Source organism: Ciconia boyciana, chromosome 3 (assembly GCF_034638445.1).
Source record: "Ciconia boyciana chromosome 3, ASM3463844v1, whole genome shotgun sequence".
Classification (NCBI taxonomy): Eukaryota; Metazoa; Chordata; class Aves; order Ciconiiformes; family Ciconiidae; genus Ciconia; species Ciconia boyciana.
In genome coordinates, this window is record NC_132936.1 from 85,911,355 (window position 1) to 85,933,906 (window position 22,552).

Genomic DNA, 22,552 nt, shown 5'->3' on the forward strand with positions numbered 1-22,552 from the left:
TACAGCATTATCCACAATGAGTTCAAATCTTAAATGAGTTCAAGTGAAATTTGCATTTGAATGAGGGATATTTGTGTCTGATGGCTGTCTGTCTTTGGGAACAAAATATGTAGACCTTTGCCTAAATCTCACTTAAGTTTACCACCCTTCATGTATTTTCAGTTGGGCTATGTAGGATCCTTTTGCTCTCTAGAAATATACAAGTGACTTTTGCCTTAAGTTCTTTCCTTGCTTTCAGTATCTTGTTAATATTAACTTCTTCATATCAAATGCTTGTATAACTCTATAGTTTTGCATGTTTGTTATTCAGATCTCCGTAGATACAGCCCATGGTTATACTCCTCGAGCAATTGACATGAGCAATGTCACCCTCTCCAGAGACTTACATGTAAGTCAGAAACTTAATATGCCTACCCTTTTTTTACAATTTAATTTTTTCTTTTCTGCTAGTTTATTTTAAACAAATTTGGTGCCTTACGTTACTTTCTTTGATATGCTTTGATTTTGGTGGGGCTTTTTTTTGGGTTGTGTTTTTTTTGGTCTTTTTCAGCATTGCCCTTTGATCCTCTGTTGTTTTAAAAGACATGGTTCATGTTGAAAAGCTTCAAAGTTTATTTTAGTCCTGCATTGATTTTCCCAGCTATCTTTGCAAACATCTGTTGTTTTGAAGAGAATCCTGTTTAGAGGAGCTTGCAGCATCTGCTTTTTTCTGTTTATCATTAATTTCTCCACCATCTTCCCAAAACATTTTGTCATTGCTCTTTTTTCCAAACTGATGAAATAAGAATCAGGAAACATTGTAACAACAAATATTATGAGAATAGGGAATGAAGAAGTTGGGGGTAGGATTTTGACAGATCTATCAGTAGATTGCTGTTATTTGGAACAATATTTTTTAGTTGATAAACAAATGATGTTTCTGTCTTTAGAAAGTTAGGGTTTTTTCATGGTGTTTGATGGAGTATGGTGTTAGTTTTTATAGTCTACTCATTTATGGTGAGTATAGTTACAATATTATGTAGACATACACTAGATAGTTTTAAATTAGTTAGCATGAGTGTTTGTACCAGTCTAGTGATGGCAACATGGCGTTCAAAGCTGGCTACAAAAAACTCCTGAAACACAGGGTTAAGTTTGCCCATACTGAGCTCTGTCATGGTGCAGTGAAACAAGCAGCAGTAATAAAGTAATTGGCTAACTGTACAGTATATACTATACTGTGCCTCTGATCAAATTCTCACACTGGATTTCCCCTCCTTGATTCCTATTTTGTAGTTTCCAGTTTTATATTTCTAACCATTGTAGGTTGCTGAGTAGCTTTACGATAATAAGAATTTGCTGCCAATTAACTCCCATACTTCAGTTAAAACATTCAGTAGATTGCTGATCATTCCAAAGAGTTAATAAAATTGATAATTGACTAACACTACTTCTGTCATTACACTCACATCTTAAACTGATGGAACAGCTTCATTATAATTACATAGAATCATAGACTCATAGAGTCATCTAGGTTGGAAAAGACCTTTAAGATCATCAAGTCCAACCATTAACCTAGCACTGCCAAGTCTACCACTAAACCATGTCCCGAAGCACCATATCTACATGTCTACATCACTTAACATTTGTATAGACTCAGTGTAGTCAAAAAACTGTGCAGACTTTGTTTAATGCTCATGAAACGACTCTTGACGTGAACATCATCATAGTATTGTGATATGGTAAACCAAACCCAAAGAAAAGTAACCATCCTGTCACAAAACACAAAAGAAATGGCATGAGAACTTCTATATCTCCCTTGTTTACTCTTTTATGCTACACCCTTTAACATTTGTCATTAATGTTATTTCCTTTGTAGCTCTCAGCTATAAAGCAGAGCTGGTTGGCTTTGGGATTCATTTATCCTTAATTATGAAGAGAGGTCGTCTTTGAAACCAGCTTCAAAATCTGTTATTTAAAAGCTAAGCAAATTTAATTAAAATGCAATTTCAGGTATTAATTGTCCTTATACTGTAATTCAGGAAATATCCAAACATGTTAGGTATTAATGAGATATTAGTTTTAAACATGAACTGCATGTAATTTTGAACTTTTTTTTAATGTTTAATATCTTTAAAGTTGGAGTTCAGGTTTAGATTCTTCAACCTTGTTTTAAATTGCTGGGAAAAGTTAGTTGTTTTGAACAAAGTTGTTTGTTTGTTTGTTTGTTTTTAACCGGTACATAAGAATTGGTGCTATTTAGTGTTTACATCATCCTGTGCATATACTGTGTTAGCAGGGATCATGACCATGTCTAAAACTGTAAGGCTGGGAGATACTTCTCATTTTGGTCTTAAGTTCGTTGCTTGGTTACATCCTGGCTCCATGAGTAGCTAGGTCCTGCTCTGAGACCATCTTTATAGCACCCTGCTTTCCAAGGAACGAAAACCCAGACTACACCACATTCTTCCAAGGTCCTAATCTGGATCATCAAAGCACCAGGACCAGAGTGGGCATGATAGAAGGCATCTACCGTACAGGGGAGATATATGTAATAATGTATCCACTGGAGAAAAGTTTATGAAACAAATTATCCTACAGACAAACAAGATATGGCCAAAATGTTCCAGGTTGTTATATGAATTAATGAATATTCTCCCAAATAAAGAAGTTGGTATTCAGAAATCCTTGTTACTCAAAACCCTTATTGAAGATGAGAAGAATGTTTCTGTAGGCCCATGAAAGAAATGAAAAGTGAAATCTACAGAAAATTCCACCACTGTGTACAACTAGAGGGTATACAATCAGGAGGACAGGAGAGGTGGGTTTAAAAAGTTGTTTCATGTTGAAATAGTAGTTCCTACTAGTAGAGACTGGAGAGCTTGTCTGTGTTTTGCTTAGTTTGGGGTCTAGCTTCTAGTTTACCACTCTGAGTTTGTTTTATAGGAAGGATTTACTTATCTGTTGTGCACACTGGAGGAGAATTTCATGCTGAATAAAAAACTGTGGCTGCATCTATGGAGTCCCTGGTAAAATGGTTGGTGCTTTTAACAGTGTGCTCACACAAATCAGTATCCACCTCAACCAGGCTATATCCATGGGTTTATAGTCAGTCTGTCGCTGCCAGCAGGAACAATCTTGATTCAGTCCTCTGGCTTGCTGTTCTTTGTTTCCCTTATCAGAGCCTTCAGGGGGTTCTTGCTGGCATTGTTCCGAGAATCAAGTCCCCATCTGACACCCAGTACTCTTTCCAGACTGTACTCCTCTTTGTGGTTCTTCCTTTTTTGTATTAACAGTTTTCTCTTCAGCACCAGGTTCCTAGTTCCTATACATATACCCATCCTACCCAAATTCTGTATCATAATTTTTCAATAAAAACTCTTGTTTTCAGTGAACCATTACAGTGAAATTGTATTGAACTTCCCAGAGAACAAAACTTGTTATTTAATATCAACCAGAAAATTGTCCTTCTTGGGGGTTAACCATTGCAACACATATCACTAAGCTCTCCATTTTCCTAAGGCTATGGCTGAGATGATGGCCGAAAACTACCATAACATATGGGCAAAGAAAAAGAAAATGGAGCTTGAAGCAAAAGGTAATATTAACTATAGGTATTTACAGTATTTTAGGTTCTTTATGATTAGCTAAGGTCATGTATTTGAGAAAACAGATTGTGGAAAAAAAAAAAAAGGAACAGCAAATTTAAATTGACAAAGAAGAAACAACGAAGTATCTATTCTTAATTAAATATTTTGTGATTTTTATTGCCTGGAAGTTTTTATAGTACTAAGTGTAACAGTTCCTGTTGAAGTAGTTTACTGATTCAAATATATCAAAGGAAGAGAAGTCAGAGCTTGTAAATAAATTTAAGCTACATTAATAAATTTTCCTTCTAGCATTAATCTTTTAGACTATTGCCCAGTGGGCTCTGATTTCATTTGAATTACTTCTTTTATTGCAGGTAGATCTAAAAGGGTGTTTACTAAGAACTGCATGTATTGAATTGAAAAGTGGATAAACCTAGAGCAGATTCTTGACTGCACATAAAAATTGCATGTGCTCCATGATCTCTGCTTACCTAAATAACAAATTTTGTCATGTATTGTGTAACTTACTGTTTTTCCTCTGTGTTAAAATAATTTCTTTATTTGTGTTAAAGCTAAATTTTTTTTCTGCAGATAACATTATATTTGCACATGGAGGAAACAATATTTGGAGAAAGAGCAAGTTCTCATTTGCAAATGACTGAAGCTAGGGTTTTGTCTTATCCGAAGGTGTCAAGTCTAATTGTATGGACCAAACTTGGCCTTTTTTTTTTTTTTTTTTTAATTGTATGCTTGCTTTTTTATCAGTTGCAAGCTTCCAGCAAAGGCACAGTAGTTAAGGTTTTATGAAAAAGTTCCATCTGGAGGTGCCTTTGATAAATCACTATGAATTTCCATGCCTTTCGTTACATTTCTGCTTAATACAGCTTTTATTTTAATTTTTATATCCTTTTTTTTAAAAAACTTTCTTCAGGGTAAGTAGTAACAGGATGGGCTAAGTCCAGGAAATCGTAGGCTACAGGAAGTCTAGATATTTAAATGGATCTACTGCATTTGGCAGCTTTGAAAGCAGGTTTTTGCCTCTGAGCAGCACTTCAATGAGAACACTGTTAGTATTTGCAGAGTTGTGCAAAGGAGCATAGTATTGAGAAGGCTAGAGGTGGCTATAGTGAATGAAGGAGAGGCTTCTGATGGAGAGTTTCTTTATGTGAAAAGTAGATATATTTGTCAGCTGAGCAAAACCTGGGCCTCAAGAGTGTGGGGTTTTTCCTCCAGTATATACCTACACTAGTAGTGAAATTTTTCTTTTATACGTGTGTAAAGAACAGAACAGTAGTGTGGATTTCAGATACAGAATGCCCCTATTTTCATTTACGACTTTTCACATACACAAGTATGTTAGCCATCTGAAAATTGCAAGTGCCATTGCTCTTCACTGAACACTCTGAGTGTATTAATTGTAATTGAATGATCTATTATAGTCTTAATGACTTCTGTAGATAGGGCATGGAAGTGTACTATGCTTATATGCATTTTTGCATGTCTGTCTTCAGCTGTAATAAGGTGGGATTAGATAACATTTATGATAATAGAATAAAACCCAATCATCCCAATGTTAAAGGCTGTACTTCCTAAAAAACCCCAAACCAAACAAACAACCAAAAAAAACCAGACTTGCCCACTAGGTTACCATTTTGCATATACTTAAACAGATTCAGGCAGGACTAATGGAAAATTTTAGAATATGTGGCTTACAAAATCACCTAAGGACTTGTCTCCAATATTTTCTAGAGGGAATTTGTTCCTTTTTTTTAATATTATTACTAGAGACTTGCTGTAGTATTTTGTCTGAGATAAGTCTGATCATTACCCTTACAATTTCCTGGGGTTTCGTAGCAATTATCATAGGAATTTATTGTGTTCTGCTATATGATGGTGATTTTACAAGGTGAAATCCTAAGAATGTTGCTTTTTTTGCAGATATTTATATTAATAATAGCAACTTTATTTTCCTGCCAAATTAACTATCTACATTCAGAGAGGTATCAATATATCAGCTATTTGTAAGCAATACAAATGAAGTTTATTCTGTTTACCTCTCTGTTTTGGCAGCATTCTTTTGATCAGATTGGACAGTTGTCTGAACCACATTTGAATAATGTACTCTAATTTTCTGTCTTTAATTTATTACTATAAAGTAGAACTGTATCACTTTCATATATTTTTAGATGTGTGTATATCTTGCTAAACTCCATGAACCCTTTTTGCTGTCGTCAGAATGTTTAAAAGCAGGACTCCGTTTGTATATGTTTATATATTTGTTTATATCTTGGTTTTCTTATGAAATGATGTGTTATTTATTGAAATATTTTCAGTTTCATTAAATGAGGTTGTAATTATAATACACGTTCATAACAATTAAGCACTTTTTCTTCTTTAAGAGTTTTTGCAGTAGGTTCAACATATTTACCTGGTACTTGCAGCAACTGATTTTGTTAGAACTACGTTTGCAGCCACATCTAAAGTGTCTGTCTAAATATTTTTTAGGTTTGTGTAAAGATACAGAAAAGTGCATTGTTATTTCAGACTAGATTTTACTGTAACGTGCTACGTGTTATTATGTCAGTGCTTTTACATACTAGGACTTACCATGTCAACAGATAACTCTTTAACTGCTTTTTAATTCTCTTGATATTCCATAGTAGGAGGAGGCAACCATCCTCTTCTTGTTCCTTATGATACACTCACAGCCAAAGAAAAAGCCAAGGACAGAGAAAAAGCACAGGATATTCTGAAATTTCTACAGATTAATGGATATGTTGTCTCCAGGTAATTCTCTGTTCAGTATTAGTGTCACAGAAGGTTTCTAATACTCCTCAGTAGCCTTTTATATATATATATATTTATATATATATAAAAGAAAAATCTATGGTCATTTTTAGGTTTCAGTACCTGGGAGTAAGGATGAGCTCCTTCATATAGAACATTGTCAGGAAGAAATGGATTATGGAGTTAGCAGCGGGGTTTTTGGAAGGCACACACAGAGTTCTCCAGAATCTCTGCATGTCTTCTTGCCTCTCCTCTCAACATTGCAGTGTGCTTTTTCTTTCTGGAGTGTCTCCATATATCCAACTGTTAGTAAACTTGTTAATTTTCTACAGGTGATAGAATTATTAAGTCTTCATTACAGGTCAGGCACATGCACTTCTCTGTAGGAATTTCTAGGCAATTGCTTTGATAAGATAGTTTTATTACCAAAATCTTCTACTCATTTCTTTCAACTGAGTTAATTTGTAGTGTCATTAAAATATTTTAAAAGTGAAAAGTGATGTTTTTAAAAAGTTTTTTAAACAATCGACAGTGTAAATGTAATAATAGTGAATAAATGTAGTAATCTACAGAACATTCATAATTCAGTTCGTATACATGCTGTTCTCTGCAGAATAACATGCATAATTCCTTTTGGTTTTAATATGACATATTTACCTACTAAATGCAGCGTGAATAAAATTTTAATTAAATTGGAGGCTTGTCTGCCTCATCAGCATAGCTTAGGAAATGTGAGTCACTAGGAAGAGCTTAAAGCATGTCTGAGATTTGTATGACTTGAACATTAGTAAGTGAATGAAACAGTCACAGAGATGGATTTAAGTAATCATTGTGAATTAATTAGCCTAGCACATCTACTTAAAATCTGCCTGCTTCCTTTCTTTTATATCACATATGAATTCAGACCGTTTATAGAGTCTCACAGCTAATCTAATAATTCTAGGTAAAATCTTTCAGGGTAGCTAGAATAATTCAATTTACTTCCCTTGGATGCAGTAGGATGTACAAAGAAGGATGTCAGTCACCAAAGGTTTCTCTTCTCATCCCTTGTCAAAATGACAAAAGACTCCTCAGCTGTATTCAAGGTTACATGTTCCTTTTTGACTGATCTTTTTTATTTCTGTCTAACTTAAACACAAGTGAAAAGTGGCTTTTGGTTTTTGGAGGAATGGAAGGCTAAGAGGGATGGTAAGATAATCATTAACTTGGACACACCCATCATCTAGTAAATAGTTCCTGCCGCATCTACATCCTCCTGTGGTAGTCAAATGCAGGTCTTTCTATCAAGTTAAACTCAATGTACCTGCTGCTCTTGTGACCACTGCACTGTCTAAACAAACAAGCATCTGATTCATGTTTTTCTTTGTTCTGCTTACCACTTGACTTTCTGCCACATATGCCTTGCACACGTTTCTTTCCAGTCTTTTATTTGACAGTGACCATTCTAGTCTAGTGCACCCTCATGCATACTGGGTTTAGGGAAGACACAAACACTTGCACCTTGCCAAGCACATGCCACTCAGGCACATGGCCTGTGACCCATGGTCCCACTCCAGCTGCTGGTGCTGAGCCCCTCACTCGCCTTACTGACACTGTCCCCCCACATTAGCTGTTTTTTGGGACACACAGCGTTCCCACCCCAGTGGCTGGCAACTGGGACTTCCACTTTCTCCAGTTGCAGACACCACAGACCAGGGGTGCCTTACCCCCCCCCCCCCCCCCCTGTCTGACTCCAATTGCTAGCACCAAATCCACCCATGCCAGTCCCCTGCAGTAGCTGGCACTCTGGGGCTCAAAGTCTGTAGGACCCATAGAGACGTTCCCAAAAGCTATGGCCTCTCCAAGTACTGATGTTGAGCCCCTCATTCACTCCTGTTGCTGGCACCACAGGCCTGGGGGCACCTACAACCCAAGGCTGACTCCAGTTGCTGGTCCGGTATACACTCACACTGGTCTTGCCAGTAGCTGGCACTTACTCCTCGCAGCGCACACATACACATGGGATAGTGAGTGAGATTACACAGAAAGATAGTTAGGATTTAATAAGAAGATAGGACAGACTCTAGTGATGAGGTGCAGGGCTCAGTCAGACAACTGTATTGACAGGCCACAGTTTACATGTGACTGGCCCCTTTTATACCCCTTTTTGTCTTTTCGCGCCTTTGCTCTTCCTCAGTCCTCCTCCCCTGTACATTCCATCATTAGTTTGTGTGGTTCCATTGACCTGCCTCGAATATTCCAAACCCTCATGTTCTTCATGTCCCCTCCTTTTAGGAGTTAGAAAATCCAGGTGGCCCTCTCCAAAGTTTCTTAATGGCCCGTTAATTAGTAACTGGAGACTTTTGATCTCCAGGTTGTCTCCTTTATCCCTTGTCTACCAGGTTTGTGTGTCTATGTGTTCTTGTTTATGGCTTCCCTCTTATTACCTTCTTTTGCATTGAGAATATCCTTGATCAGATAACCTTAATGAAGCAGACACTATTGTACCCTTAAAAGTATCAGCTGACAAAGCTGTTTTAGTTCCAGAATCTCTTTTTCTGAAACTGAACCCTACCATCATCAATGTTCTAATTTAAAGCAGAAAAGTGCACTACACAGGCAGTTATAGTCAGGTATACTTTCTAAACTTGCAAAATAGCTGAGTACTAATGTACTTCATGCCTCTGACAGTGGTGTGATGGACTCCCTTGCTGGCTAAGCATAGCTGCTTCATGTGCCGTCATTAAAGTCTTGATCCTGCAGAATCAAGGCTTATGTCATTGCTAACTCATTGCTAGCAGACATCAGCTCACATCATGGAACCACTCTCTGCAAATTCATACTTGTTGAAAGAAGATATGCTTTTCATATCAGACTAGTAACTGTGATGGAACATACTGGAAAAGGTAAACTGCAATTCCATCACTTCGTTTTGTTTTTTTCACAAATGCTGATTTTTCACAAATACTACATAGCTATTGGAGGTTTTTCCATTACAAACAGACTTTTGGGGAAAAGTCATGATGAGGGAGACTAGATTTAATTCTGGTTTGATTGTTTAAATCAAAGTATTTTGACAGTTTCAACACTCCCTCACCCAAGAATCAATCCCTGGAGGGAAATATAAAACCATAATGCCTTACAAGCAAGGGAAAGAAATTACAGTGATACTGGATTAATCTGGTTGACTGGTCTAATTTTTCTGTAACCTTCTACTTGGGAAACCTGAGTTGTATCTTAACAAATTGCTTAAAACCTAAATAAACGTAAGAGTACTGTTTGCTTCACAGAACAATTCTTCTGTTGATAAGCAGTTAATCAATACTAGAGAAAATGGCATCAGACTACATGGAGAGGTAAGACTGCTTCGAGTCCTTCTGCGTGTGTGAAAATTGACTTGCTTCCTTTTACAGAGGACTTAAGGATCTGGAATTAGACACACCTTCCATTGAGAAACGCTTTGCCTACAGTTTCCTTCATCAACTTATAAGATTTGTGGATGAAGCCCATCAGTACATTCTGGAGTTTGGTATAGTACTCCTTGTGCATTTTCTTAAGAATTATTAACTAGGATGTTTGATATTATGAAAACAACTAGAAAATTTCAAAAAAATTACACATTCTTGGACTAGGAGTTTTCCCTCTAGTTTCCTATAGTTGATGATTATGATGAATTTTGGAAAGTTAAGTAGTTCCCATATTCATTCCGGTTTCCCATATTCATTCATCAGATTAAAAGTGTTCAGCCAAAATTTATGGTGACTTTCATTCTTTGAAAAAGAAAACAAGCTGGCCCCTTGTATTTATGCACAAATTGATAATCTCTCACATGCACACTTTAATATTTACTATTCGCATGTAATCCCTTTTTCACAGAACAAATTAAACCAGTCTTTTGTACCATTCTGAAATTTTCTCTGGAGGAGGAAGTTGAGTAGAGAAGCGTCTTTAACAAACTCCTACAATGTGAATGTTCTTTCACAAATACCCAGCATGTGTTTTGTCAACAGTGTTATGAAGGAAAGGATTTAACTTGATCTGCTTTTGTTAAAGATAAAAGAAATAAAAGCTGGTGACTCAGCTCAGCTTCTTACATGAGCAGTAAAAGCCAAAAAACCTGGCCAGATGCAGCTTCTGTGTGACCATGAGAGTTGCAATGCCATATAACATATACTGTGCCTCATGTCCAGACATAGATACTGTATTTGACAGTATTAATGGCAGGAACAGAAGGGAGATTGAATAAATAAATGGTCATCCAAAAGCCTATCTAGTTTTAAAGTGGAAATTATGAAATTTATAAATTATTATCTGCCATGGTTACTTACAGTAGCAAAAGTCTGGCCTTGATAACTCATTGGGTTACTTCTGCTGCTAATGCCTGATTACCATGCCTTCATTCTACTTAATTATATAGATTTGGCATAACTGCAAGAATGATAATGAATAAATACTGAAACACTAAAAACACTGATGGAACAAATACCATTCATATCCCTCAATGGATTAGTAAAAAGAAGATAATACATAAAGGATAAATAGTCTGGGAGCTGTACCAGATTGTGTCTGTAAAGAGTATTTGATTTTTATAGTAGTGGGGGAAGTGAAGCAATTTTAATTTCAGTTGGGTAGCTCTAACCATTAATTTTGTTCTTTAGACAAAGTCCGCAATTAAGTAGTAAAAATTTGGTAATTCTGTTTCTCTTGGGAACAACTGGAGAAAGGCGTTCCATTAGAATCTGAGTTCAGGCTTCCAAATTGTCACCAATAACTAGAAAAACACAAGCATAGGACCAGATTTTCATCTCACAAAAATATCCATATCTCTTTGGACTATGAGATGTCTACACTTTTGTGAAGATTTGGACAATTATTCTCTACACATTTTATTTGCTGTAACTTATCTTCTTATGCCACTTAAAATGCCACTTTAACTAGTGTGTGTACTGTTTGTGGTACCTTAAATCTGCATCTAAAGACAACCAGTATTATTTGTTTATAGTGTATACTTTCTAAGAAAAATGAAGAGTAAACTGTAATTAGGATATATGACAGGGAGCTTAATTTTCTTCTTTTTGCAGATGGTGGCAGCAGAGGCAAAGGAGAGCACTTCCCATATGAACAAGAAATCAAGTTTTTTGCCAAAGTACAGTATATCTTTGCTTATTCTGTGGCAATGTAATAAGTAGTTGAAGTGAGAAAGTATTTGTTAGTGAACATGATTATTGTTGTTATAGTTGCACTTTTCTGTGTTAAAGTCATTATTTTATTAATTAAAAACAATAGTAATAAAAATAGCTTGAAAATACTGTAGGGTGAAGCATAAATGTGAAAAAATTACAGGACTATATTCTTATTCTCATTATTTCCTTGCTCCATGATATGCAACTACTCATACGATGTTATTCATAACCTCCCTACGTTTTCTGTTCACTAGCTTAGTCTAATTCTGAAGATTTTTCTCTTTCACAATCTTCAGGCAGATAAATGTGAGCAATAGTTATTGGAATTAACACAGCTATGTATCTGTCAGTGTCACCTTCCTTATTTCTTTCCTTGTTTTAAAACCATGCTGATGTCTCCATCATGGAATCACAGAATGACTGAGGTTGGAAGGGCCCTCTGGAGGTCATCTAGTCCCACTTGATTGCTCAAGCAGCATCACCTAGAGCAGGTTACCCAGGACCATGTCCAGATGGCTTTTGAATATCTCCAAGGGTGGAGACTCTGCAATCTCTCGGGGAAACTTGTGCCAGTGCTCAGTCACCCTCACAGTAAAAAAGTGTTTCCTGATGGTCAGAGGGAACCTACTGTGTTTCATTTTGTGCCCATTGCCTCTGGTCCTGTCGCTGGGCGCCACTGAAAAGAGCCTGGCTCCATCTTCTTTACACCCTCCCTTCAGATATCTCTACACATTGGTGAGATCCTCCCTGAGCCTTCTCTTCTCCAGGCTAAAGAGTCCCAGCTCTCTCAATCTCTTCTCATTTGAAAGATCCTCCAGTTCCTTCATCATCTTTGGGGCCCTTCACTGGACTCTCTTGTACTGGGGAGCCCACTACATGTATGACCCAGTATAGTATGTCCATGTTTCTCTTGTACTGGGGAGCCCAGAAACAGACACAGCACTTCAGATGTGGCCTCACCAGTGATGAGTACAGGAAGAATCACCTCCCTGGGCCTGCTGACAATGCTCTGTCTAATGCAATCCAGGATGCTGTTGGCCACCTTTGCAGTGAGGGTGTATTGTTGGCTCATGGTCAATTTGCTGTCCACTGAGACCCCTTGGTCCTTCTCTGCAAAGCTGCTTTCCAGCTGGTCAGCCCTCAGTGTGTACTGGTACCTGGGGTTATTTCTCCCCAGGTGTAGGACTTTGCAATTCCCCTTGCTGAAAGTCATGAGATTCCTCTCAGCCCAGTTCTCCTTTTTGTGTCAAGAAGGTTTTACACATTATAAATTAAGAAAATCTGCTTATGCCTTTCACATGTAAAAGATTGTATGGTGTTTGCATATTCAAAGTGCCTTTTGAATTCCTTAGTGAATAAGCAAAGGCAGCTGTTTGCAGCATTTTCTAGCCCTGATATCCTTGCAGTAAATTGTAATCTCAATACCTTAAAATATTTCAATGTGGTACTGTTTGCCAAGTTCATTGACTCAGAAGCTAGCATTCCACCTTCTTTTGAACCATGCTCCAAAAAGGAAGCAATTTCAGATTTTCTTATTGGCTGTTTATTTTGAATCTCCTCCTGGCTGACATGTGCAGTGGGCACTGAATAATGGTCACCACATGAAGTAAACAGGAAAACTTCTGTGGACAAGCCCTTAATGAGTGAAGATGTTTTGGGAGTTTTATTTGATAACATCTAGAATTCAGTGCCGTTGGTGTGCTGACAGTTGTAGGTGAATTTGTCTTAAACTTACGTTAAAAGGCATGAACAGCTATAGTTGTGTCTGGGTATGTGGTACTGGAAAAATCTTAAATTGTGAGATAAAATGGAATTATACTTTCTGCTTTGTACTCCTCCTAAAAATCACACAGATCAAGTCCCAGAGATAATGTAATTTTTTTTCTGCTGCTTTTCCTTATGACATTTTAAGTGCCTTGAATACTAAATAAATTCAAAGAGGAATAGACATTAAAGAAAAAATACATAGAGATTTTAAAACAGAAAACACATTTGAAATCTTCTGTCTTTAGTTGTGACTTACAAAGAGAAATACAGAACATAGTAAAGAAAGCCCTGAGATAACCACTTCTTTCTGATGTAATTTCAGGTTGTGCTCCCTTTGATTGATCAGTATTTTAAAAATCATCGCCTGTATTTCTTATCTGCAGCAAGTAGGCCTCTCAGCAGTGGAGGTCATGCCTCTAATAAAGAGAAAGAAATGGTGACAAGGTAAAACTTAAAATAATATTAATGTCTATGCATATGTGTGTTTGTCTTCAAACAGCAGCAGTTGATCGTGGGAAAGTGAGAGGTGGGAGGCAGAGAAATATTTTTATGAACATGCAAATTAAACTTTTTTCACTTTCTCTTCCTGTTAGGAAAATTCATTGTATAAAATAAAGAGAGGATTACAGAGTTATGATTATATGCTGTTTTAAAGGTACTAGGGATGATTTTAGCATGCAGGGGACTTAAATTTAGCATTATGTGCAACAATACATCAATTCACAGTCTGTGGCACAGGCTATACAATTGTGTATCAGTTTTCACAGCTGGAAATAGGTATGTACTGAAGTCATTATTCCTGCAAAATTTTGTGGTAGCTTGAAAAGCCAAACTTACTTATAACTGTGTTTCAATAAGTATCATTATTACCGTCCACCATAAAAAGTAGAAACGAGAAAGTTGCATTCTTTCTGCTCTTTGGTTTTCTAAATAGTAATAACAGTAGTAATATGACAGAAGTATCCACTTGATCCTTTCTCTGAAGTTATCCATTTTTTAGACCATCTCTCTAAGACATGTTTTCACTTAATTTCACTTCTGATTGTATTGAAACACGTATTTCCCATTTAGTAAGGTGGACTACAAGCTGCACACAGGACCTACTGCATACCTGTAATGTTCAGGTATCATGGTTGCCTTCTTGACTTTTATGGGGTACTGAACCATGCAAAACTGAATTGCTGCTCTTTGAGGCTGACAGCCAATTGATGGTCATACAGACATGCGGGGTTTGCAAGATTGTGTGAATACTGAGTGACGTTTCTAGCAACAGTACTAAGCATAAGTAAGTAATGGCTGTCTTGACCCTGTGTCATCTCATGGACTAATCTGATCTGGCAGCTTGGCTCGATGGCATTCTTCAAAGAATTAAAAAACTCTATCAAAATGCATCCATCTAGACAATTTTCCACTCTATTTTTTTCTGCTGCTGTTTTTTCTGGCTGCTGTTTTTCTTCTATAATGTCCTGGATAACAATATTTTCACAGTTGTTAAGTCATGCCAATAAACCTCATACTTATGGAATATATCAAACATGGATATATCAGCATACATGCTGCATAGATTCAGGACTTCTGCACATACGCTGTCTAGCTGTGTGAGATTCCTGAACATGTAGCCCAGAAAAAGGATCAGAGCTGCTGCCATAATTAATTGACTTACCTGCCATCCAGAAGTGTCAGCCAAAGAGAAGAAAACACATGCAAGGAAACCTTGGATGAATGATAGCTATAACCAGTGCTATTGAGCAGTTTATTTCTTAATTATCAATATGCAAAGATTATAGAAACTACATTGTATGATTCATTTCCTGAAGGGTTGTTTTGGGCCATTTTAATACATTCCCAACATTTTTTTGTGTTGTTTTTTTTTTCCCCCTAGAGTATTGTAGGGAGTTTGCCAAAGATGAATTTTGGATTTTCTGTTGAATTTTCCCTTCAGATTTGTTAGAGTGCAACTCATACGTAGGATTTTCTTCAAGCTAAGGGCGGTTCCTGGCTGCTGTCTTCTTCCAATGAAGAGAAGCTTGCATTCATTAAGCTATAGAAGAGTATGTTTTTGGGTATTGATAATGCAGTGACAGTGTTAACAAGTGCAATAACCATTCTGTGTTCAGCAAATACATTAAATCCAGATCTATTTTGCGGGCAAATACAGGTCAGACCTCTTCCTGAAATATGGTGGCATTATATCCATCTTATTTGTAACCAGCCTCTTCAGGATTGGGCTTTTCGCGTTTCTCATCCATTAGACCATCTTACAAGTCCTTGTACTACTGCAGTTGTATAAAATTAGTTCTGGACATCAACCTAAGTACTGGCCATTTGGACATTTTAATTAATTAATTTATTTATTTAACCTAAACTAATTACACTGGAGATAATAGGTTCAGTCTGACTTTGTGAAAACATAGCATCTGCTGAATGCTACAGTCAGTTGAGTAACATTTGTATGTTAGAAAATAAGGTAGATTGGGAGCTATTTAATGTCTTCGTTAGAATGGACACAAGATTTATATGATGCTAAACTTACGTGCTTCTGTACAGCTTTTCCTGTTGGACTGGGTGAATCAGGATCCTCATAAAAGAATATATAGTATATGTCTGCCTCATGGAATAAAAAGTGTACAGAGATCCCTGAACATGCACCAACCAGACTCATTTCTAAAACAGAGAAGTTGCTGTTGCTATAGTGGATCACTGTGCACTGGCTAATTAGCTGGATTCAACACCACATTAACCTGGCTGTTCTGATTCTGGACATAAATGTTTCCATTTGGCACCATGGTCTTGTCGGTCAATGGAACAACATGTTCAGATCTCATCCATAAACTGTGCAGACATGCTTATGGTGTCTTTTGCTTTTAAATCAGAGGTTGATAACTAGCCTGTGTGCCTAATAATTAAATAGCTTAATAAAATGACATGATATTGTTCATGTCATTTATAGCAGATGAGGGGGTTTGCAGCATAAAAAATACCAAAATTGAAGTTGCTTTCGGAGAAAATTCTCAGACTGAACTGGATCATGAAGATAGAGCTAACCCCTCCTAAATCTGGAGGCCAGGTCAATTTGGGTAGGGCAGTGTGCTCCTGCTTCTATGAATTAACCCAAAACTTCATTCTTCATTGTTCTGAACGGGGCACTGCTCATCAGCACAGGAAGTAATTCAAACATGGGAAATTAAATCACTGATCATATCCATTTTTGTTGTTTTTTAACCATGTAAGAGGCTATTTCTCATGTGAAGTGTGTTTAAAAAGCAATGTATTTGAAAAGAAATTCTCACTGTGTTCAAGGTGACAAGATCCAAATTGGACTAGTTAAACATTTGCCATCAAACACTTCAATTAATCTGATTTCCTTACCTTTTGTTTTCAAATTGTCAGTGGTATCCTGAACAGCACACTGACCACATTTTACTACTTAAAGCTTTGATGGTTATTTCCTTGTGGGTTGTCATATAGGACGCTTTTATATTAATTAGCTTTGCTTTTATTTTTTTTTTGTTTCTTTAATTATAATATGTGCTTATTTAACCATGTTTGTTAAGGATATGCACTTAAAACCTCTTTCTTTAGTACTCTGTCCCACATTCTGCTCAGATAATTGATTCTTTCTGCGTGACATCATGTTGCTTTTCCTGCTCATATATCAGCTGTTATTTTTTCTTTCTTCTCCCCCTCCCCCCCCCCCCCCTTATTTTTTTCCTTTTCCCTTCTCTTCTCTTTTATTTTTCTTTTGTCTTCAGCCTGTTCTGCAAACTTGGAGTTCTTGTCAGGCATAGGATTTCACTGTTTGGTAAGGAGACCCTTGACAAAATACTAGCATGGCCATCACTTGGTTTTCTTTGCCATTTTTGCATTGTGTTATGTGCTGCTTTGTTGCATGCTGCATGGCTGAAATGCATGGTCTTCACAGACCACTAATTGTTTAGGCTGGTAGATCACAGAATTTATTAGATGGAATAAAAAGCTTTTGTAGTTATCAGTTTGGGGTTTTTTGTTTAGTTTTCCGTGTGTCTTGACTGATATCTGGATTTCATTATCCTACCAAAGAATTTTGCTGAGTTAATTATAATTACTAATTTGTTATTTTATTCTAAATCATTTAGGAAAAACAGAGCATCAGAACTGCACATTTGTATTGGAAAGTCATTAAGGAAAATTTGTAGTGGGCTGAAATGCTTAGTTATGTTCTGTGGAATTCTTAAATATTCCCAGGTGTGCTTAACTCCACATACGCATGTGTACTATCTTTCTGGTATTATGTGAATCTATCAGGAGCTTGATGTTTGTCTTATGCCATGTGAAAATCACTTAATTGAAGTAAATTTGAAGTCTGTATCAAGTGTATAGATTATATGCAATCTGTGGCACTGTCATTTACTCTGCAATATTTTCTTATGCCATGATGAGAGGATAGTTGACATAGTACATCCTATGCATTTATAAGTTCTGTGATGGATGCACTGCAAACTTCAGCATCCATAAACATACCTAATTGGGTAATTCTCTAGCGAATTAGAATTTGATTAAGATAACATGCATCTAACTCAATTCCTACATATTTCATTCAATTTGAAGGGAAGGAACTCACTTGCTGCAGCAGTGTGGTGTTTAAAAAGCTTACAGACCGTTATGAAAACCATTAAACTGAGAAGAAAGATCGGAAGTTATTTTGGGATATCGCTTTTAAATATGTTTTGGGATGAGCTGTGTGGATTTTCCTGTAAAGCCAAAAGATCATAGGAGGAATGGAGTTATTTCTGCAGCTGTGTGGCATTGTTGCAGCTTTTTCTGAAGGCTGGAGTATGTCACAAACGTACACATAAGCTCTGGTTTATACCCTAGGTTGTTTCTTCAAAGAATGAACTAGCTCAGGTATACTATTAACATTTTGCAAATCTTTTTTGTTACTGTGTGAATTTGTTTTTCTGACTTTTTTTCTAAAATGAGTAACAGTTGAAGTTAAAAATCTAAGTCAAAGTAACTTTCTTCAGTACTAAAGAAAAGGTCTTCCATTCCACATCTTAGCTTGCTTATTTCCTGTTGTTTGGCTGGGTTCAAGCGGTAGAAGGAGATAAGTCAGATGGGATCAGATGAGTATTCACTATGGCTACAGTTTGTTTTTTAACTCTTTTTCCTAGTGTGCAGTAACTAACAGAATACAAAATCTTTATGCCAACACAGAAGTGTACTGTAGTTTTTCCATGAGTTATGATAAGGTCACCATAAGAATCTGGAGCATGGTGGTTTACTGTGGACCTACCAACTCAAGTCAAAGTCACTTTACAGTTTGCCTTACCTTGACAATGAATCAGATCATGTTAGAAAACCTGATCAAAAGAATTGCACTTACTTCAGCAAACACAAGGCCTGTGTAGAAGAGGGGAAAATGCTCGTGAGGATAGCCTCTGAGCACAGCTGGAGCCTAGCAAGTTATTTGTGTGTTTTGGAGGCATCTTGAATGAGCAAGAGTTGCTCAATAATAACCTTTATGGGTAGTGGGGAGCTTGCTATAACTAATAGCAAAATGCTATATAGCTTTGCTGTATAGGTGTTCCATATTATTGTGAATTTGAATGGTACTTCTGAAGATACAGCTGCATGTATGAAAGTCATTAGTAAAAGTCATGTAGCTTAAGCTGTATATACAAGTCTTGATAAAATGGGAAATTTTATCCCATAAAATGGGATAGCATGCAAGTCTTCCAGACTGAACTTAAACAGTTAATCGCATTTGATATGTAAGAGTGTCACTGAGATTATGGAATTGTAATTCAGCATGGAATTATTATTTCTTTACATTGTGAAAGTAGATTTTAACCCCAATAATTTATTGTTTGAGAGCTGTGCATCAGTAAGACTGTATTGATCTACTTTCATTATTGTTAGTGGGCTGAATTTGAAATTTTTTAGTGAATAATTTTGGTGAATTGAGCATTTGAATTTATATTTTCTCAATTTAAAAAACAAATTTATATGACTAGTTAATATCACTTTTTATATTGTTTAAATCTCCAGTAAAGCATTCTTTCTATATAAGTTTGTAAGTAATTTTTTAAAAAAATCTTCATATTGGTAATACAGACCCATGTAATTTGAAAAAAAAAATTAGCCGGGTAAGACATCAGATAAGAAAGGCCTGGCTTTGCTCACTCATTTTGGGGAACTTAGAGAAATTAGTAAGAGGAGTTCCTAAAAAGAAACAGAAGGCTTTCTCTGCCTAATGGCATCCTGAATTTATAAGTGTCCTTCCAGTGAGGCATCCTGGAATCAGTATCCATAGCCCTTTAGCAATACAGCAACAGTTCTTCCCTCCTGATATAATAATACAGCTTTCTAAAATACGTAGGACTGCACCTCAGATTATTAAAGAAACTCAGTTGTGCAGTTCATGGGATCAACTGCATTTGTAACACATGCTGAACAGTGATCCAACCATCAACCCAATATTTGCACTAGCTCCTGGGATACTTTTAGCCTTAAAACCTCTGGAACTCATGTGGTTTAGTATTTGCATATGTCCAGCCTCTATTATTTTGAGTTGTGTGAAGAGTTCCTTTAAGGAACAGCTCTTGTTTCAGTTTTTATCCTATTGAATTGTACTTATCACCTGCTCCCCTTTCACCATGTAATGGAATTTTATACACTGTATGTTCATTTCTACATCAGAGTGTTTTGTATCATTTTTCAGGCTTCTGAAAACCAAGAACATTTTTAATTAATAAAAAAAGAATATTTTTAATTTAATGAAGGTACATATATACACTGTGAAATATTGGCAATAGTAATAAAACTAGTTTCTTTAGAAAAACCCTCATTTTAGGTTTCATAACTCAGTTTTAAAAAAAAGATGGCCTTCTGAAACTGACTTCTGACCTCAGGTTGGAAGCAAACTGATTCTTGAAACGTTCAATTTAAAAGGATTTTTTTTGAGTTTTAACTGTGGCATTTTAAGGTAAAATATTAAAAAATACTCTTTTTTATGGGTTTTTGTTTTAGAAACACAGTGAAAACAACTAAATTCATGACATTGAACAAAAGCAAGACACAAAATTTCCACTGAACCTAAACCTGTCTTTCATAGCAAATTGCATTTTCTAAGATTCTGTAACAATTCCGTCCTGAAGGACACATTCCAGAAAATAAGTTTAATGATAATTTTGAAAGTCTGTTTCTAGTGTTACATGGGTAAAACTGGCCAAACTCTAGTATGTCAATCAGTTTAGATTGAAGGGGCAGCATTTATCATGGTCACTGAATTCTGCTCTGATATCCCAGTCTGTGGAACAAACCACACTGCAGTATCTGCTACAGGTATATGCCTAAAGCTTGTCTGGTTTTCAGAATAACCAGGTGAATTTCTGACCCTTCCATCTGGTTGCAGCATATGAATTACCTGATTCCTGATAAATATATGGCTCTTGAAATGTGTCTACATGGTATAAATAGATTGCCAATGTAAATTTTCAGGGAACTGGAGTGAGCATCTCTATAATGCACTATAGCATGCAGCGTATACACACTTGCATGATGACAGTCATGATTTCATGACAGTCTAATCCACAGTCTAAGTCCGGGTTGCCTTGAGTACTTCCCTCCATCCCTGCTGTCATTAGCACAGTCCTGCACTCTCTTCGTCATCAGCACTGGCATTCATTTCACCAGAGCAGTAAAACAGTAAGGAAAAAAAATAGTAGCTGACAAAAAATAATCTTTTGGGGTGGGTTTTTTTGGTAGGATTTTTTTAGGCCACCTCAGCTTTCTCATCTGCTCACTATATCATTGCATGACCACCCCAGTGCCAGTGCAGAGAGGGTGGGGCTGCCTGGCTGGGGACAGCCATGGAAGCTGTGCTTCAGGTTTGTTTAATCTACTGTGGTGAACACCACAACAATACCTCCTAATTTGATAGCATAGAACAACATTCTCAGTGTTGCAATAAACCTCCCACTCCTTCCTTGCAATTTATCTTTTTAAATCTCTATTTCACTGAAACAGTTACTAATTTTAGTTGTATGTTTGCCTATATTTTCAAGTGAAATAACCACCAGTGAGAAAGTATAGTACACTGTATGCAGATGACAGTATTTTCAGAAATCTATCTTATCTTAAACATCCAATTTGTTTCTTTTTTTTTTTTTTTTTAAATTGAGAAACCTTAAATATTTGGAGAAGCAGGAAAAGGTATTTTCATTTTTGCAGAGATTTAGATTTTTTTAGAAAAAATAAAAAATAAGCTGTGGGTCAAATTTGTATAGTCTAAATCTGTCCTGGATTTAAAAAGCAACCTTAGGAGTGGCTTGTACGTGGCAACATCTTGGGATGTACATATGCATACAAGGCACGTTGTGTGTAAGTTCTCTTCTTACATACATAAGTGTGAAAAAAATAATTGATTATGGGAGATGCATATTATGTCAGAGACTGTTACTCGTGTGGGCCACACTTGATCCTGCTATAAATGGCTGCAGCCTATTGGTAAGACCAGGGAGCTAACCTTTTTGATGACATTTTATGTAAATATTCTCTTCCTGCAATAGCAGCTTGCGAAAGTTAACAGCTTTTATGTTACTGAGAGGGTGAAGATAAATGTTCAGATAAACTTGAATCAATTAAAGCAAAATTTATAGAACTTAAATGAAAACCAGACAATACACTGCAGCTCTAATTAACCCCACATTTAAGTGCTTCCATTTTGACTGCCTCGGCTATTTGATGAGGGATGCTTTACTGCCTCTAGTTACTGCATTTGTGTAAACAAGGCTAAGACAACAAACTGCATGTTTTTTAACTTGAATGTTAAAATTATGCAGAAGTTCAATTGCTCTTCTCTATGTCATTTACTCTTTGATGAAAGCCAGAGATACAGTTAGCAGAGTGTAGGTATGCTATACAGTATGCTCAGCTTAATTGGTGGATAATTTTCCCCCCTGTTTAGGAAATGATGCAACATCAATAGTCAACTGTCTTCACATACTGGGCCAGACCTTGGATGCGAGGTAATACTGAATATATTTTCTAAAGTAAAAGAAAACCACTTAAGAAAATAATGTGCAGTCAGATTTGGGCTACCTGTGTAAGGCTACAGAATTTCAAAACTCAAGAAGTTATAGTACTGAAAAGAATTCCCGTTGCAAAGTAGGTTACTTACTAGTTAATTACTAGGGGTTGGCAGGACAATATTTGCGGGTTACACTTTCAACTTCAGTTCGGATCAATGGTATCCAGGAGCCGCTGGCTGTTAGTTCATCTGGTTTT

At 36.5% G+C, this 22,552-nt stretch overlaps 1 protein-coding gene across 1 annotated transcript in view; it reads left to right on the forward strand.

Annotated features, from left to right (window-relative positions):
* Positions 1–22,552, forward strand: part of RYR2 (ryanodine receptor 2) — a 437,742-nt gene that overhangs the window by 319,419 nt on the left and 95,771 nt on the right. The window contains exons 58-65 of the mRNA XM_072857729.1: positions 311–388; positions 3,502–3,577; positions 6,230–6,356; positions 9,749–9,864; positions 11,417–11,481; positions 13,608–13,729; positions 17,038–17,087; positions 22,233–22,293. Coding sequence (XP_072713830.1) covers positions 311–388; positions 3,502–3,577; positions 6,230–6,356; positions 9,749–9,864; positions 11,417–11,481; positions 13,608–13,729; positions 17,038–17,087; positions 22,233–22,293 — 695 coding nt within the window. The remainder of the gene's footprint in view (positions 1–310; positions 389–3,501; positions 3,578–6,229; positions 6,357–9,748; positions 9,865–11,416; positions 11,482–13,607; positions 13,730–17,037; positions 17,088–22,232; positions 22,294–22,552) is intronic.